The 18,313-nt window shown below is 37.2% G+C and overlaps 1 protein-coding gene across 1 annotated transcript; it reads right to left on the bottom strand.

The window, feature by feature from the left end:
* Positions 1 to 230: 230 nt before the first annotated feature.
* On the bottom strand, positions 231 to 7,758 carry LOC132637122 (uncharacterized). Its single transcript, XM_060354265.1, has 3 exons — positions 7,636 to 7,758; positions 6,179 to 6,332; positions 231 to 1,429 (listed from the first exon to the last, which is right to left on the bottom strand). Exons 1-3 carry the CDS (start codon positions 7,756 to 7,758, stop codon positions 231 to 233), a joined length of 1,476 nt encoding a protein of 491 aa, XP_060210248.1.
* Between the last annotated feature and the right edge of the window lie 10,555 nt (positions 7,759 to 18,313).

Here is an 18,313-nt window from a genome sequence, read left to right as displayed (position 1 = left end):
CTCTCAAATAGATTTTCATCAACCAAGTCATGATGTCCCTCGCTATTCAGCAGGATAGCCTTCCCAATTTTATACATTGAGTTGGCAGCTATTATTCTGATTGGCCAGTTGAGAGGGTTGTCCAGCATTCTTCCATCAGTGGTTTGTTTGAAATCCATCACCTTCTTTGAAGCTATTCGTGTAAGAATTTCAAGTGTTCCCCTAAAAGTTTTCCCTTCAAGGGCCAACTTCTACAAGTCCTCATCCAACCATTTTCTATGGAATTCTAGTTCTTCCCACACTGTATATGCTGCATTTCTAATGTTTGTGAACCTATCTTCAGGGTACATAGTTTCCTCTACAAAGCTGGCATACTTGAGGCCTCCATGGACACTCCTTATAAGCTGATGGGCCATCTGATTTCTCACTTTGGGAAGTGCAACAACTATGCTAGTGAGTGTCACCACACTTATGGTCCAGCAGTTTGAAGGTTCTACTGAATGCAGTGCTGGAACTTGGTCACAGTAAATATCCGCCACCCCAGAAAAATGGCTAGATTTTCTTAGTAAGTTAATCAGATGTTTTGGCTGCCGTTTCCTTCCTGTGTCTACTAGTTGATTTGCAGCACCAGATATGTTCTTAAAGATTATTTCGGGCATCTCTTCTTCACCTTCTAGTAACAGAACATAGCAGTGATATTTGGAGTCTTTCCCAAGTTCTGGTTCTGATTGATGATAGTTTGGGCCTTGAAGTTGACACGAGAACATCAAGTTGAAGGAAACAACCGAGACAAACCGCATAAATTTGCTCATCGACACAACCAGAATCTGAGTTCTTATGCAGAAGGAAAGAAATAAGTTTCTTGTACCCTGGAGATATTTTCTAAATTTTGTTCCGCTGATGTTTAAAGACAATGGTCTCTCCTTCCACTCAACCAGCTTGTGGATCCAGTAGTATTCGACTTTGGAGAAATTTGCATTGGCATTGCTAGCATTGTTGGAACGCTTAAAGCTTATAAAGATAAACCATCTGAGTGCTGGAGCAACAGTACCCATTACCACCCCAATAGACTGAACAACAAGAATTAAACTAGTTGTCCAGTGATATGCTGAACTATTTGGGAAAGATGGAGGTGTATCGTATATTCTTATAAGAGCTTCCATCAAAATTAGAGACGCCAACACGCAGATTATCCCTGAAGTCGAAAAGGTTACAGAACATGCCATCACAAATTGAGGGTTACCAGTTTCAACCATCATCCAACACTTTTCCACAGTGACTCTAAGTCTATCGATGGATAACTTTCCAGATGCTAGTCCATCATCCCTCAAAGTTGTTTCGTACGTTTCTTTGTATTGAAGTTCAAGAATATTTTTGGTAGTTGCAAGTGATAAAGAGGAGGAACTCAGTACTAATTTATTAGTGTTTAGTTTCTCAGCTATCAGATTGTCTAGGAGAAAGGATATTAACTAGTCCAATCAGGAAAGCAAATGGAAAAAAACCAGATCGTTGGTACAACCAAATGGTCTCCAGTAGACAAGAGCCTCATGATCAATTATGATATCGAAAATTATTAGATCAACCATGCTATTCTACACTGGGGCGGAGGCATAGGGGTGCATGAGGGTTCAATTGAACTCCTTCGTTTAAAAATTATACTATGTAAAAGGGCAAAAGTAATTTTTTTTTGCATATATATATATATAAGTTGTTGAATCCCTTGGCATAAGACTTTTTTGAATCCCTTGTTTGAATTCCTGACTCCACCACTGATTGTACTTATAACTGTCACGCCCCGAACCTGTGCCTGGACGTAATATGGCACCCGGTGCCTGACTGCATGTGACCGAGCGAACCAACTGGCTGGCTGAATCAACATGTGATACCAAAACATAACTAATTTATAAAATAAAACTAACACATGCTGATTAACTAAACGTCTGACTGAAATATCATAATGCGGAAATACTTAGACAATCTGAACATATCTGAAAGTAGCCAACATGGCTAAACCAAAACAACTGAACGACTGAGTATAACTGTCTACAAGGATAACATAACAAATATCTGACTGTCTGAACTGTGTTTATGAAGCCTCTAATGAATACAAAAAGGTAATTGTCTAGAAAGCTGTGAGAACTGCATGACTGATATCGCCCCGAAGGAAATTAGGGCTCACCACAGTAGCTGATACGAACACTCCTAAGTAACTGGATCGTCAACCTGTATGTCGTTAACTGCATCGCGAGATGCAGGCCCCCAAGCAATAAAAAGGAACATCAGCACATTTGAATTGTACTGGTATGTAAAGCAACTGAAGCAATAAAATACTGAAACTGAAACTGATAACTGTAACTGTAATAGCAAGGAAGTAGAGATATGAATACTCCTTGCTCTGTATCTGAATCGTCTGTACTATTTGTGTTTGTATATGTGGGGCCTCGGCCCAATAATAAATGCACGCTATGGCCTCGGCCTAGTAGTGCGTCAGTCAATGGCCTCGGCCATGTATACGTATACACAAGACTGTGCTGTGCCCTCGGGCAAAATCACATATGTAGAATTATGGTTAATTAATAAGGACTGAGACCATAACAACAATGAACAATGCTGAACTGAAATGGACATGCTGGATTGAATTGAAAACACTGACTGTTTCTGAGCATACTGAATTTCTAGACTGAGACTCATGTGGTAACAATATATAAGTCTATAAAGATTACGTGCTGAGTTCATGATATTCAAATTGATAACCATGAACGAATTCTGTAACTACAACCCTAGAAGATAACAGTTCTATATCATATCATGAAACTAGGGCTAAACTATATTCTGAGTCAAATTATTGACAAGTATAAAGAATAAGGCGTAGGGAGAATCATGAACATTCCCTAACGTATATAGTTATCCTCACATACCTTAATTCCAGCCTTTGAGCGTAATACAATGTTCGTCAACCTTTTCAACTTTGATCTATATCAATACAAGTCAAAGGGATTCTATATTAGCAATAATATTCATGCTTTGGTCATCTAAGCATTTTATCAAACACTTAGTGGGCATAAAGCTCCACAATCTCCATTAATGGTGTTTCTTCACCTAATTCCCATTCTATTACTTCTAGGTGATTCTACAATCTCAATTAGGTGTAATTAAATTCATTCTCCATCACCCATACCATTATAAAAATCTCAAGTCAACAATCCAAAACCCTACTATAGTTCGTGTAATTCTCTTTACTAAACCCATTTACTATTCTCCCAAGAACTCATCAATTCACTATTATGAATGATTAGAGTGTAGAAGTATTGCCTTTTTGACGTTCAATCCTCTTGAATACGAGGTCTAGGGTTTCCACGCCCAACAATAATGTTCCACTCACAACTCTATTGATTAGAAAGGCTTACCCAAGTAGAAAGAGATTAGAGACTTGAATTCAACCTAGAATCATGATAAAACTTACCTTGGAGGGTTCTTGAGGCTTGGGACTTGTTCCCTCTGACTTTAGGGTGATTTTTCGTGACTAGGGGTGTTAGGGAAATAAACCCCAAGCTTAAATATAACTTAAAACGCGAAATCCCGACTTTACAATCTCCATTAATGGTGTTTCTTCACCTAATTCCCATTCTATTACTTCTAGGTGATTCTACAATCTCAATTAGGTGTAATTAACATCATTCTCCATCACCCATACCATTATAAAAATCTCAAGTCAACAATCCAAAACCCTATTATAGTTCGTGTAATTCTCTTTACTAAACCCATTTACTATTCTCCCAAGAATTCATCAATTCACTATTATGAATTATTAGAGTATAGAAGCATTACCTTTTTGACGTTCAATCCTCTTGAATACGAGGTCTAGGGTTTCCACGCCCAACAATAATGTTCCACTCACAACTCTATTGATTAGAAGGGCTTACCTAAGTTAGAAAGAGATTAGGGACTTGAATTCAACCTAGAATCATGATAAAACTTACCTTGGAGGGTTGTTGAGGCTTGGGACTTGTTCCCTCTGACTTTAGGGTGATTTTCGTGACTAGGGGTGTTAGGGAAATAAACCCCAAGCTTAAATATAACTTAAAACGCGAAATCCCGACTTTTGACCCGAAACCCGACCTGTTACGCGATAGGTCCACGACGCGCGTGCATCGCGCGACATTCTGTAGGTTGATACTCAGAGTTGTGCGATCGGCCCGCGATGCGGGGCCATCGCACGCACCTTGAAAAGCGTCGTGTGTCGGTTCCATGCAGTGTTCGGTAAAATGGTCCTAACTTCTTGTACAGAGCTCTGATTTGGCTCTACAATATATCGTTGGAAAGATATTTCAAAGAGATACAACTTTCATGTTTTAAGTTTTCTCAAATTCCCAACGTATTTTCAGAAAATTAGAATGGAAGGCAGACGTATCGAAAACTTAGCCGATTTTATAGAATTTTAAGTGCTTTACTATTAGCCATATTTAGACGATTATATATCCTTGCTCCGAACTCTGATTGGCCTGGTCCTTATATCGTTAGAAAGGTATTTCTACGTACTACAACTTTCATTAAGGGTACTTTCCCAAATTCCCAACTAATCAAGGAGTTATGGCTGCCTGAAGTAGGCCTATCAACCATTTTCGGAAAACGTTCAAACCTTCAGTTTTTCCACTAGAACTCTAACGATAAGGGGTGTTACATTATCTCCCCCTTGGGATCATTCGTCCTCGAATGATGGAGTCTGATAAAGAGTGACTGCCGAGACATGTGCACACTAACTGACATGAGCACATGAAAACTGAACTGATAAGGGTCTGAACTAAATTATCTGTTGAACTGAACAACTACTAAGCTGGCTGTCTAACATGCTCGATAATGATAATGTAGAAACTGTAGAAGGAAAGATCTGAGAGGGGAAGGTACAGTACCTTCACCGGTTTCTGCTGATTCTTCAAAGAGATAGGGATAGCTGGACTTCATGTCTTCTTCAGTTTCCCATGTAGCCTCTTCAACTTTCTGACTTCGCCACAAAACCTTTACTGAGGCTACCTCCCCAATCCTCAACTTGCGAACATGGCGATCAAGGATTTTCACTAGGACTCCTTCACAAGTCAAATTATCATTGACTGTTATGCTATCAGTCGGGATAACCAATGACGGGTCTCCCACACACTTTCTCAACATGGACACGTGAAACACTAGATGGTCAATAATCAAGTCTTGTTGCAACTCAAGCTCATAAGCCATTTGACCAACCTTTCGTTGGATTCTGTATGGTCCAATATAGCGGGACTATGCTTCCCCTTCTTACCAAATCTCATGCCACCCTTCATAGGTGAGAGCTTAAAAAATACCTAGTCGTTAACTCCAAACTCTAAATATCTCTGTCTCACATTTGTGTAAGACTTCTGGCGACTCTGAGCTATTCTCAAACGCTTTTGAATTAACTTAACTTTCTCATTTCCATATCCTGATAGACCAAGTATGGTTCTAACAACTCTGCTTTACCAACTTCGAACTAACCAATCAGTGATCTACTCCTGTGCCCATACAAAGCTTCGTACAGTGCCATCCCAATACTAGCATAGTAATATTTTTGTAAGTGGACTCAATAAGAGGCAGGTGGTCATCCCAATTACCATTGATATCAATGACACATGCTTACTGAACTGAATGAATACATGATTACTGAATTGCTGAGATACTAAACTGAATGTCTACTGAACTAACTGAATACTAAGCTGACTGAATACTGGATTAACTGAGTACTGGACTGACATGAATATTATAACATGAGATCTGAATAGTGTATTTGTCTGATCATCGGGTTGCGGATGAAAAGTTGTGCTGAGGTTAACCCTAGTACCCAATTCTTTCTGAAATGATCTCCAGAAATTTGCTGTGAACTGGGCACCATGATCTGAAATGATGGACGCTGGGTCCCATGAAGTCAAGCGATTTATCGAATAACAACTTGGCATATTCTGGTGCTAAATCTATCATCTTAACAGGCAAGAAGTGTGCCGACTTCGTAAGTCTGTCCATAATTATCTAAATCGGGTCGTGCCTTCTAAGGTAGACCTGTTATAAAGTCCATATTTATCATCTCCCATTCTCAAAACAGGAATATTTATATTCTGAGACGAGTCGCAGGGCCTCTAGTGTTCGGTTTTCACTTGCAAAATAAAAATAAAAATTGGGCCACTTAGCCACAAACCCTGCCACATTCTGGAATTGTGATCATCTGACATAATCCGCTCTCTGAGCCCATCTACATCTGGAATGTATAATTTGCCTCGGTATCTCATGGTACCACCATCTCCCCCTTGTTCAAAAGCTGATGCTTTATGTTCGTGAATCCCCTCTTCTATCTGCAACAAGTAGGAATCACCAAACTGCTTCTCTCTAACTTCAATGACTAAGCAGGAATAAGCCATGGTCTGGGCAATAACTCCATCCACTTCGGAGTCTGAAAGTCGAATTCCTAGCTTGGATAAGCGGTGAACTTCTTTCACCATAGTTCTCTTATCTGCCTAAATCATGAGTTGTACTTCCCATACATGATTTTTTTCTGAGATACTTCCTAAAATACTCATAGTACTGTTGTGCGCTAAGTCTTTGACTAGCACCTTATAGATTAGAGTCTCGTGCAATAGCACTACCCTTGTGACACAAAACTGGGCATGATCTTATAGTTTTTCTGTGATCGCCTAATCGATAATAATTGAACTTGACACGATTTGTTCGACGATCATTTTACTCATTTTGGGTTTCCTCTAAGTTGAGGCATATTCCTTATGGAGACTATCTCATTATGCCAACCTAGCTGAACTGAGGTTCTTCATATCTCGTACTAACCCTTCGGGTCTTCAATTATCTCACTGGACTTACTGGCGATTTATGCATCTCCCCCTTAGACCAAGGCTAATGTCTTATACTTACAAATTCTTCTCTTTTGATGGGATCCAGATAACATTCCTTATCTTCTGTAATTTGCTCTCTTACGACTTAGCTGATTTCTTCTCCCACTAATCACTCTACTCCGAACATAACCTATGCCCTTGGTTTCTAACACACATTCGGATGTATCTGAACTGTCACCCACTTAAGATTTTCATCTGAATAAGGAAATCAAATCATACTTCTAACAGTTCTGCTGAAATTGCTAATGCATTATATCTACTCAAAACTTACTTACTATTTTTCTGTTAATCACCTGCTAGCTTCATATTTTCTTATTCTACTCTGAATAACCTAAGTTATTTCTAACTCTCCCTCATCATCTGACGCTATTCTATGGTTGTATACTATCTTTTCTGAACTATGGATCACACTTAACAAACTTTCATCTATCTTATACGAAAGATTGGAACAACTAGACCCAAACTTTCTATACACTTCAAAATCGTATCAGACTATACACATCTGGGATAAACACTTACTCACATAGCTTAAGCGAGAACTGTCACATCTTCTTATCTCATAATAATAATTACTTCTTATCGTAACTTATTACCATCGTACTCTCTAACTATGATCTGACTAACTTAAACAAACTAAAATCATTCCCGAAAATTTAATATCGTCTGCTCATGGTTATTATTTCATACATATCTCTTTTTTTAATAGGCATATTTCGTACGAAAATTTCATCTGTAGTGATAACTGGGATGCCTCTTTATCCTGACGACCTGCTAAAGCTTCCAAGTAGTCTTCACTGAGAACTGAAATATCAGGCTTAGCTGTATTACAACCTGAATGAGCTTGAGAACTAAGAGGAGCCACCGAAACACACATTAAGGCCTCAAACGATACACCCCTTGGTGTCTTCTATAACACTTGTTGCACATAAGATTCTGAAAACTTCTATGGCTCACACTGGTATGTCACTGAGAGGCTGGTGCTCTTAAACTCTGTTTCTGGCTGAACTGACCTTTTTGATAATATCTAGACCTCAAGACTAGTGTACTAGCTGCAGATGGAGTGGGTCCTGATAGCTTCCGGTTGAAAACTGCCTGCCCCCACCTCCTTGAGATCCTCCATGATTTACATTTTCTGCATACTTAGCTCATTTTCTAATTTCTCTTCTAATTTCTCTGTTGTATCCCATTCTCCATTCTCAAGAACATCATTATCATTCAACTTACCATTCATTCTACTACACCCCTTCTCGGGCAACTTACATTGTATTCCACTTTCAATAGCACTTGAAGTCTCATTCGTTACCAGTAAGTATTGCACAATTGTACCCCCTATGGGTAAACATCCTTACTTGGACCTTGAATTATTTGTTCGTTGCCTGCGCATTCGAAACGTACGTAATTCGATAAGAAGAGAAGTTACTGATTGCTCTAAGCTTCATGGCACGATCTACAGTAGAAAGAAATGAGACAAATCCTGAATGTCTTGGTGGTCAACTATTTATATGTGTGGGGTCCTCACACATATAAAAGAGACCCCATTGGACACGGCTTCATAGACTCCCTAAGACACTTGAACCTAGCGCTTTGATACCAAGCTTTGTCACGCCCCGAACCTGGGCTGCGACGTAACACGGCACCCGGTACCTGACTGCATGTGACCGAGCGAACCAACTGGCTGGCTGAATCAACATGTGATACCAAAACATAACTAATTTATAAAATAAAACTAACACATGCTGATTAACTAAACGTCTGACTGAAATATCATAATGCGGAAATACTTAGACAATCTGAACATATCTGAAAGTAGCCAACATGGCTAAACCAAAACAACTGAACGACTGAGTATAACTGTCTACAAGGATAACATAACAAATATCTGACTGTCTGAACTGTGTTTATGAAGCCTCTAATGAATACAAAAAGGTAATTGTCTAGAAAGCTGTGAGAACTGCATGACTGATATCGCCCCGAAGGAAATTAGGGCTCACCACAGTAGCTGATACGAACACTCCTAAGTAACTGGATCGTCAACCTGTATGTCGTTAACTGCATCGCGAGATGCAGGCCCCCAAGCAATAAAAAGGAACATCAGCACATTTGAATTGTACTGGTATGTAAAGCAACTGAAGCAATAAAATACTGAAACTGAAACTGATAACTGTAACTGTAATAGCAAGGAAGTAGAGATATGAATACTCCTTGCTCTGTATCTGAATCGTCTGTACTATTTGTGTTTGTATATGTGGGGCCTCGGCCCAATAATAAATGCACGCTATGGCCTCGGCCTAGTAGTGCGTCAGTCAATGGCCTCGGCCATGTATACGTATACACAAGACTGTGCTGTGCCCTCGGGCAAAATCACATATGTAGAATTATGGTTAATTAATAAGGACTGAGACCATAACAACAATGAACAATGCTGAACTGAAATGGACATGCTGGATTGAATTGAAAACACTGACTGTTTCTGAGCATACTGAATTTCTAGACTGAGACTCATGTGGTAACAATATATAAGTCTATAAAGATTACGTGCTGAGTTCATGATATTCAAATTGATAACCATGAACGAATTCTGTAACTACAACCCTAGAAGATAACAGTTCTATATCATATCATGAAACTAGGGCTAAACTATATTCTGAGTCAAATTATTGACAAGTATAAAGAATAAGGCGTAGGGAGAATCATGAACATTCCCTAACGTATATAGTTATCCTCACATACCTTAATTCCAGCCTTTGAGCGTAATACAATGTTCGTCAACCTTTTCAACTTTGATCTATATCAATACAAGTCAAAGGGATTCTATATTAGCAATAATATTCATGCTTTGGTCATCTAAGCATTTTATCAAACACTTAGTGGGCATAAAGCTCCACAATCTCCATTAATGGTGTTTCTTCACCTAATTCCCATTCTATTACTTCTAGGTGATTCTACAATCTCAATTAGGTGTAATTAAATTCATTCTCCATCACCCATACCATTATAAAAATCTCAAGTCAACAATCCAAAACCCTACTATAGTTCGTGTAATTCTCTTTACTAAACCCATTTACTATTCTCCCAAGAACTCATCAATTCACTATTATGAATGATTAGAGTGTAGAAGTATTGCCTTTTTGACGTTCAATCCTCTTGAATACGAGGTCTAGGGTTTCCACGCCCAACAATAATGTTCCACTCACAACTCTATTGATTAGAAAGGCTTACCCAAGTAGAAAGAGATTAGAGACTTGAATTCAACCTAGAATCATGATAAAACTTACCTTGGAGGGTTCTTGAGGCTTGGGACTTGTTCCCTCTGACTTTAGGGTGATTTTTCGTGACTAGGGGTGTTAGGGAAATAAACCCCAAGCTTAAATATAACTTAAAACGCGAAATCCCGACTTTTGACCCGAAACCTGACCTGTTATGGGTCCGCGACGCGCGTGCATCACGCGACATTCTGCAGGTCGATACTCAGAGTTGTGCGATCGTCCCGCGATGCCGGGCCATCGCACGCGCCCTGAAAAGCGTCGTGTGTCGGTTCCATGCAGTGTTCGGTAAAATGGTCATAACTTCTTGTACAGAGCTCTGTTTGGGCTCCACAATATACCGTTGGAAAGATATTTCACAGAGCTACAACTTTTATGTTTTAAGTTTTCTCAAATTCCCAACGGAATTTCAGGAAATTTGACTGGAAGGCAGACGTATCGAAAACTTAGCCGATTTTATAGAATTTTAAGTGCCTTACTATTAGCCATATTTAGACGATCATATCTCCTTGCTCCGACCTCTGATTGGCCTAGTTCTTATATCATTAGAAAGGTATTTCTACGTACTACAACTTTCATTAAGGGTACTTTCCCAAATTCTCAACTAATCAAGGAGTTATGGCTGCCCAAAGTAGGCCTATCAACCATTTTCGGAAAACGTTCAAACCTTCAGTTTTTCCACTAGAACTCTGACGATACGGGGTGTTACAATAACATTCTATTTAATGGCTGAATACTAGAATGCAACATATAGCAGATTGAAAGCTCTATAAAACCATAAATAAGTTGATACTGATCTTGTAATGGAACAAGGTATTGAAAGAATTGCGTGTATTTCATGACTCGAAGAATTAGCTGTGTAAATACATGTATTCCTTGCTCATTATAAAAAATCACTTATTCAAAAACTTCATGTGGGGAAAATCGTTTTCATTTCCCATCTCATGAAAAACCCTTTTCGCTCCGCTTAGCCTTATCCCCCTCTAGGGGTATTTTAGTGATAGGTTCTATAGGAACTAGACGATCCTATTTGGTCAAATACCTAGCGACAAACTCCTATGTTCCTTTCATTACGGTATTTCTAAACAAGTTCCTGGACAACAAGCCTAAATGAAGATGATTCTAACTAAGGGAACTAAATGCTACAAATCTATTGTAATACTACATGCCAGAAAGCTAAAATTCTGTAACAGATCTTCTGATCATATAACATATAGTATAATGTTTGAAAGCTCAATTACAAACATTGGATTGATATAACTACATGCTCATTGGATTGATATAACTACATGCTTATTGGATTGAACCGTTTCGTTGTTAATTGTAGAAACGGGAGCTAATGAACTTATCTGCCACGTCCTAAGACGCCATTCATCAATGCATGCTGCTTGATCAGGACTCAAACCTGTAAATTCATGGTATTGAAGAAAGCTGAGAATTTCTTCAGTTTCACCCAGTGGGAGGGCTGCACGACGGATGCTCCTCTCTCTCGCCTCAATGGAATTGCAGTGACAGTTGCTAACAATAACATTAGGTAAGTTGGTGAAACAAGCAGCCTATATGTCTGCAATTAAAACTGATATCTTCTCAAACAAGTGCGATTCTCCCTCAAAGTCTGCCAATTTCATTGTCTAGTAATATAGTTTGGCTGATCCTATACATGGAATTTGCTGCTATGACCTTTGGAGGCCAGAAAAGAGGGTTCTCTGTCATTCTTCCATCTACTTGTTCCTTGAACTCCATGACAATCTTTTTAGCTACATTAGCAAGTCTTTGAAGAATCTCTTTGCAGGTTTTCCCTTCTTGGTTGATTCTCTCAAGATCCTCTTCCAGCCACTTCTGGCGCAGTTCAACTCCTACCCACACAATGTCAGCTGCATTTTTTATGCTTCTTCATTCTCCCGTTTTCTTTTCCATACTCTCAACTAGTCTTGCATATGACAGACTTTCACTCATACTCCTTAGTAACAGATCAACTTCTTGACTTTTGACGGATGAAATGGAAATGGCAATACTGGCTAGCGTCACAACTGGCAAAGTCCAAGAATTAGGGGGTTCTTTGGATTGCAGACTTGGTACTTGGCTACTGTCGAATCCTTTCACCCCACTAAAGCTGCTAAGTTTCCTTAGTAGTCCAATGAGATTTTTCGGCCGATTCATTTTTCCCTTGTGGATCAGTTCATCCACCTCGCCTTTAATGTTTATCAGGACTTTTCTTGGCAATGGAGCCTCACCCGCAAGTAGCATGACATAGTCGCTAAGATCCAACTCCATACCGGGATCTAATGTTGGTCTACTTTAAGTAGTTGGTTTTTCAGATCCAGGTCTGAGATTCAACTTGAATCTTTTGATGTGATAAAAACAAGAAATAATTGGCCCCCTTAACCAAACAGATATAAACAGAACTAACTTGCTACCTAAAATAACTATGACCTGAAGCCTAATGCATAGATCTAAGACAATATGTTTTATGCCATGAAGAACTTTTCGACGCCTTCGGCCGCGAATCTGCAGCGGAATGGAGCTTCCTTTCCACTCCTCTAGCTTTTCTCTCCAATAGTGTTCTACTACAAATTCATTTTTGAAGTTGCTTCTCACTTCCTCTAAGCATTTGAATTTGACAGCAATGAACCATCTAAATAAAGGGGCAACAGTTCCTATTGCCACCCCAATAATCTGAATAAGAAAAATCCACACTGTTGACCACTTATAATCTGAATCAATGTATCCTTCATAAAATATGTTCCTTGGGATTACTGCTAGGAATAAATTGAGGGCATTTATCAGACAGATTGCACCTGTAATTGTGCTGGTTACTGAACGCGCTATCACAAATTGCAGGCTACCGGTTTCTGCCATAACTCAATACTTTGTCACCACAGTTTTCAACTTCTCAATCTCGAATTTTTCACCTTCCATCAGTTCTTCGATTGAAGCTACTTGATGTATTTCATTATACTTAGATTCTAGATGTTTCTTAATCACTGGCACTGTCAAAGCACAAGAAAAGAATATCAGGAACAAAACAAACATTGAATGTAATAGGTGAAATTTCCTCCGCCCAGAAAGAGAAGTCAACTACGCCGGTACTTATTTCGATGCAGATGTTCACAATGATTGTGATGAGGAGTATAGTTAAGGCAATAACATTTGCTAAGATATCTTTGTTATCCATGGATCCCAAAGATATGATAAAATTACCCATCAGAGTAGAGTAGACATAAGAAGGGTGCTGCTAAGCTTAGTTAGCTTATCAGTAGTGCGCGACATCGTCGTATTGAGATCCAAAGGAAGCTTCATTGCCACAGCCAACAATGTCAGGGAAGTGGCATTAAGAGAAAAATATTCGCATGGGAACCATAGTTTTTTCCTACAGAAACATAGGAAAACATCAGCAGCCACAGCAAGCAAGCAAATGAAAGAGGCTGCTGCAACATATAGACCTATCCATGGCATTGGTTTAGAATTTCTGTTTTGAATAGCTATAACATAATCATTGAAGTCCCAGTGGCTACATCTAGACATTTTGACTAGTTACCTACAAAAGAAAAGTTTCCGCTCTTCTATAGGAATATATTCATTGTGCTAAGCTAAACTATAACATGTATATATACACAGAGCCTAGTGTCCAATTAAACAAGAGTGTGTGGCTGGTTCCAACTTTCAAGTCTACATGTCACCATTTCAAAGAGCTGTGTAAGAGCCTGTTTGGCTTAGCTTATAAGTTGCTGCTATTTTCAGCTTTGTGAGCGTTTGACTGACAAGCCAGTTTATAAGTTATTTTGTATATAAAATAAGCCTAAAAAAATAAATTGAAAAAAATAAGTTAGAATAGCCCAATTTAATTTTTTTAGGCTTATAAATTGTTTTCAATTTATAAATTGCTTTTTTTTAAGCTAAAGCCAAACGGGCCTTAAGTGAAGTTTTACCTAAGTTTTATTTTATGTTCTTCTCATATAGCTACTGGGCAGTTGCTAACAAGAGTCATTTCACATCACGCAGAAGGATTTTTAACTTGCAAATTTTCTATTAAAAAGTCTATTAAATAATACTACAAGCAACGGTACCCTAATTGGCTAATTGTAAATGAGGAAAATTTGCCTATAGTTACTTTCCGTATAGACCTGAGGACAAGCGGATATCATAAGTCATTCGAATAGGTCAACTGAAAGAAAACAAAAGACATACCACTGCTACATATAAAAAGTGAAAGTACTTTAATAAAGAATTTGTCAAAGTTGCAAGTTTCCTAAATCCAGTAGGCCAGTGCTGCTTCAATGATATTTTTTACTTATGGCTTTTGCAAAAGGAGTATCAAAATTGCTGCATCGATCCGTTAATTCTTTTTCCATTTTAACTCAATCTTTGTAACAGATTACGACATTTTTTGTTCTTTTAGTAAGTTTTTATCTTCGTTCACTTTGTTATATAGTTTCTTGGCTACAAGCACCCTAAAAGGCAATGGTTACAACTTGAACAATCAGCACATCCTAAGCCATGGTGCAATGAACTTGACAGTTTTTGCGTTATCTTTATATCATTTCAAAAGATCATAGCCACTATTTAAATTTTCACTATCTAAGATTTTCACTCAGGAGTTTAAAAAAAAAAAAAACTAAATATAAAAAATAATGTTTCCTAAATCGCTCGAACTAACTTTTTGTATTTGTTCAGGTATTCACATAAATACATAAATTCTACCTTATATATACAATATAATTTTTTGCCAAGAGTATTCGCATGAACATCTTTGCCACCCTCTAAATCCGCCCCTGGTCATAGCTTTCTTCTTAGTCCTCCTGTTGCAAATAGAATTAAGCTCAACCAAAATGATGCCCCGTTGGTGTTACAACTCGCTACCAATTATAACACTGATTGTTGGAGTTCGTTTTCCTGGTTAGGAAATAGGAATGAGCTCAAAGAAAAAGCATTGCACCAGCCAGGAATCGAACCCGGGTCTGTATCTTTTCGTTACAATTGTTACAGATAACTTAGCAATTATCATACGTTGCCAATGGTGCCATGACTTCTATCTGCCTTGTGGGTTATGGTAAGGATACTAAATTCAGGGGATGAAGAGCCACAGCAAATGGTTATCTTGATTTTTAGCCCTGTCAAACCAACATGGAAGAATGATTGAGCTTTCAATTGAATTGAATGATCAACCTCAAAGATGTAAACCGACAATAATATATTTTCCACAAAGGGTCTATTTTCTATGGTTATCTTGAGTTCTGAGGTCGGTTATGAAAACTAAAGACTAGGCTTTTCAACAGTCTGATGTGACACTTACTAATGGGAAACTTCCGCTTCAGAGATGTAGGAGAGTTGTATCTGGAATATACAAGCAATAACACCTGGGCATATGCATTACGGGATTAAAAAGTTTCACTTAACATTATCATTTGAAAAGTCTACAAATTACAACCACAAGCACTGTTAGCCAATCACACTATATTTAGCAGTCACCCGGTATATCGGCAGAAGATAGCATATATCCAATGAAATAATTGAGATGCGCATAAATTAGCCGTACACTATCAGCATAAAAAAAGTTTCGTAAAAACACTCTTCGATTTGTTAATACTATTATTAGTCTTTAATATAGATTTTTTTTCTTGAAAAATACTTTTAAGAATAACTTATATATACATAATAGGTATATTTATAAAATATGATGATGCTTTTCAGTTTACAAAACATAGCAATAAATTTCTCACAGAACATATACCAAAATTTTCTCCCAAGACTTGAAAAATTTGCTCAAGGCTTAAAAAATTTCTCAAAAATTTGTGTATGAAATGTGTATTTCTCGTTCAAGGTTCAAAAATTTCGCTTAATATTTTGTGTGTGGAAATTGTATGAAATAAGTATATCTTACTGAAGGCTTAAAATTTTTGACTTTATGTATAAAAACTGTATGAAATATGTAAATCTCGCTTGAGGCTTAGAATTATTACATTTTTCGTGTATAAAACTGTATAAAAATGGTATGAAATATGTATATAAATGTACAAAAATTTTGTATAAAGTTCATATTAGATTTTTGAAAATTTAATACAACCACAATAACATTATATCCAACTTTCATACAAAAATTTAATACAACATACAAAACTTAAAATACGATATGCTTGAAATTCCTGAGAAGAATCAATCTTGAAAACTTCATCGGATCTCAACTACAAATCTTTCTCCACTGCTACAGGAAAATAAATGAATCCAGTGAAGGGTCATCAACCAAATTAAGAGTCTTTGACAAAAATGATAAAATTGGTATTTTTTCAAATCTATATTTTTCTAAATCTTCATCTTTTCAGATCTATCGTCTAGCTTGGCCTAAACTCGCCAAAAAAGGCGCCGGAGAAGGGGAAGGGAAGGGTGGGGTGGTGGAGTTCTCGGAGGAAGTGGAGAACAGATAAAAGGGGAATGAACGGTGGGTGGCTCTGTTTTGGATGAAACAAAGAATGGAGAAAAAGAAAGGGAAGGGTGGCTTTTAATTTTTTAAATTTAATATGTTTTGTAATTAAATTGTTATATTTTATAATTTTTAATATAATAAATTAAATACTTGATAAAAAATAATTTTAATATTATAATCTCTGTATTACTAATCTCTGCATTATTTATCTTCGTACCAAATGACCCCTTGGTTTTCTTTGTAATAGGTGCAATTATTACTTTGTGGAAATTCCTTTCGCATGGCCGACATAAAAAAGCTTAAGTCCATAGAATTTAGCTTGTTCCTGTACTAGTGCACGTACGTGTCATTTTTTATTTTTATTTTAATGTTCCTTCCGTAACTTTTAAAAACTTGTCTTTTTTTCTTTTTCTTATTTGCGTCTCTTCTTTACTTCTAAGAAACTAAATAAAGGAAGGGAGTAAAAGACGAGAGAAATTGCACTAACTGAAGCTCACATCTAATTAGCCGACTCTATACATAGAATAAATTGCTCCTAATTTTATGCATGCTTCTCATAAATCATATTTTTGAAACCACTATCATCTTTTTTTCTCTTATAAATCGGAAGTGCTTCAATAGAAAAAGTGAGAAGAAAATTACAATACAAGAGATGATGTGTAAAAGTATTCAAATTGGATATCAGCAAGCATTTTACATGCTTAAAAAAAAGTTTCACTTTTACCTTATCATTTGAAAAGTCTACAAAGTACAACCAAAAGCACTGTTAGCCGATCACTGTATAATTAGTGGTCACTCATATATGTGCCGATGGAATATAGCAAGTATTCAGTAGAATAGTTGAGGTGCGCATAAATTAGCCTGTACACTACCATCATAAAAAAGTTTCATAAAAACACTCTCCGATTTGTTAATACTATTATTAATCTTTAAGGGCTCGTTTGGTTGGAAAACAAGTTATCCCTGGATAACTAATCTCGAGATAAGTTAATCCAGGATTGTTATTCCACCCTCAATGTGGAATATAAAAAACACTGTAATCCCCGGGTAACTAATCTCGAGATTAGTTATCACGAGTTTTTATTCCAACCAAATGTGGAATAAAGCGGCATTAAATTTTTATCTCAGGATTATTTTTTATTATCCATCATACCAAACGAGCCCTAATACTAGTATATATTTTTTCTTGAAAAATACTTTTAACTTGCCAAACTCTACGACGAACGCTTCTCAAGAAACTTTATCCTTGCAAGACATAACATTTCCGTTGGAAATTGATTTATGTTCTTATTTTCTGTCAAGGTTTTCAGATAATCGGCCTATAGTTATTTTTATAATACACCCCCGAACACGAAAACATCTTAGCTTGTGTTCGGCCATATATTTTAGGCGCATATTTTGAAGATTTATTTTTTAAAAAAAATTGGGCATAAAGTTTTGACAGATTTTAAAAATAAATTGTCAAATTTCAAATTCTAGCATCAACCTATTTTTGGGCCAAGATTTATGTTTTGGCCTTTTCAAAACTTCTAAAACTATCCCAAACTTTTATAGTATTTTTAAAAAAAAGCCCTTCTATTTATGACCAACTAATTATATTTACCACGTTCCTCTATTAAAGTCGTATCTATCATATTTTCACAATTAAAGTAATCTCTTCTATAAGGTGAATGAGCTAAGTTGTGCCCAAACAGTAGAAGAAGAAACCCCAGGAAAAATTACTCTACCAATTGTAGAAAGGAAAT

The sequence above is a fragment of the Lycium barbarum genome, chromosome 4 (assembly GCF_019175385.1).
Source record: "Lycium barbarum isolate Lr01 chromosome 4, ASM1917538v2, whole genome shotgun sequence".
Classification (NCBI taxonomy): domain Eukaryota; kingdom Viridiplantae; phylum Streptophyta; class Magnoliopsida; order Solanales; family Solanaceae; genus Lycium; species Lycium barbarum.
Note: the sequence above shows the minus strand (reverse complement) of the source record. Positions and strands in the feature narration are given on the sequence as shown.

What these genes read in the sequence shown, in the direction of transcription:
- LOC132637122 (XM_060354265.1), bottom strand. Translation starts at nt 7,758, where the DNA reads ATGTGTGTTTCGGTGGCTCCTCTTAGTTCTCAAGCTCATTCAGGTTGT. An exon ending in CAGGTCGTCAGGATAAAGAG is followed by an intron (nt 6,333 to 7,635) that starts GCATCCCAGTTA and finishes TACTTGTTGCAG; the next exon opens with ATAGAAGAGGGGATTCACGA. An exon ending in CAATTCCAGAATGTGGCAGG is followed by an intron (nt 1,430 to 6,178) that starts GTTTGTGGCTAA and finishes CCTTTCTCCTAG; the next exon opens with ACAATCTGATAGCTGAGAAA.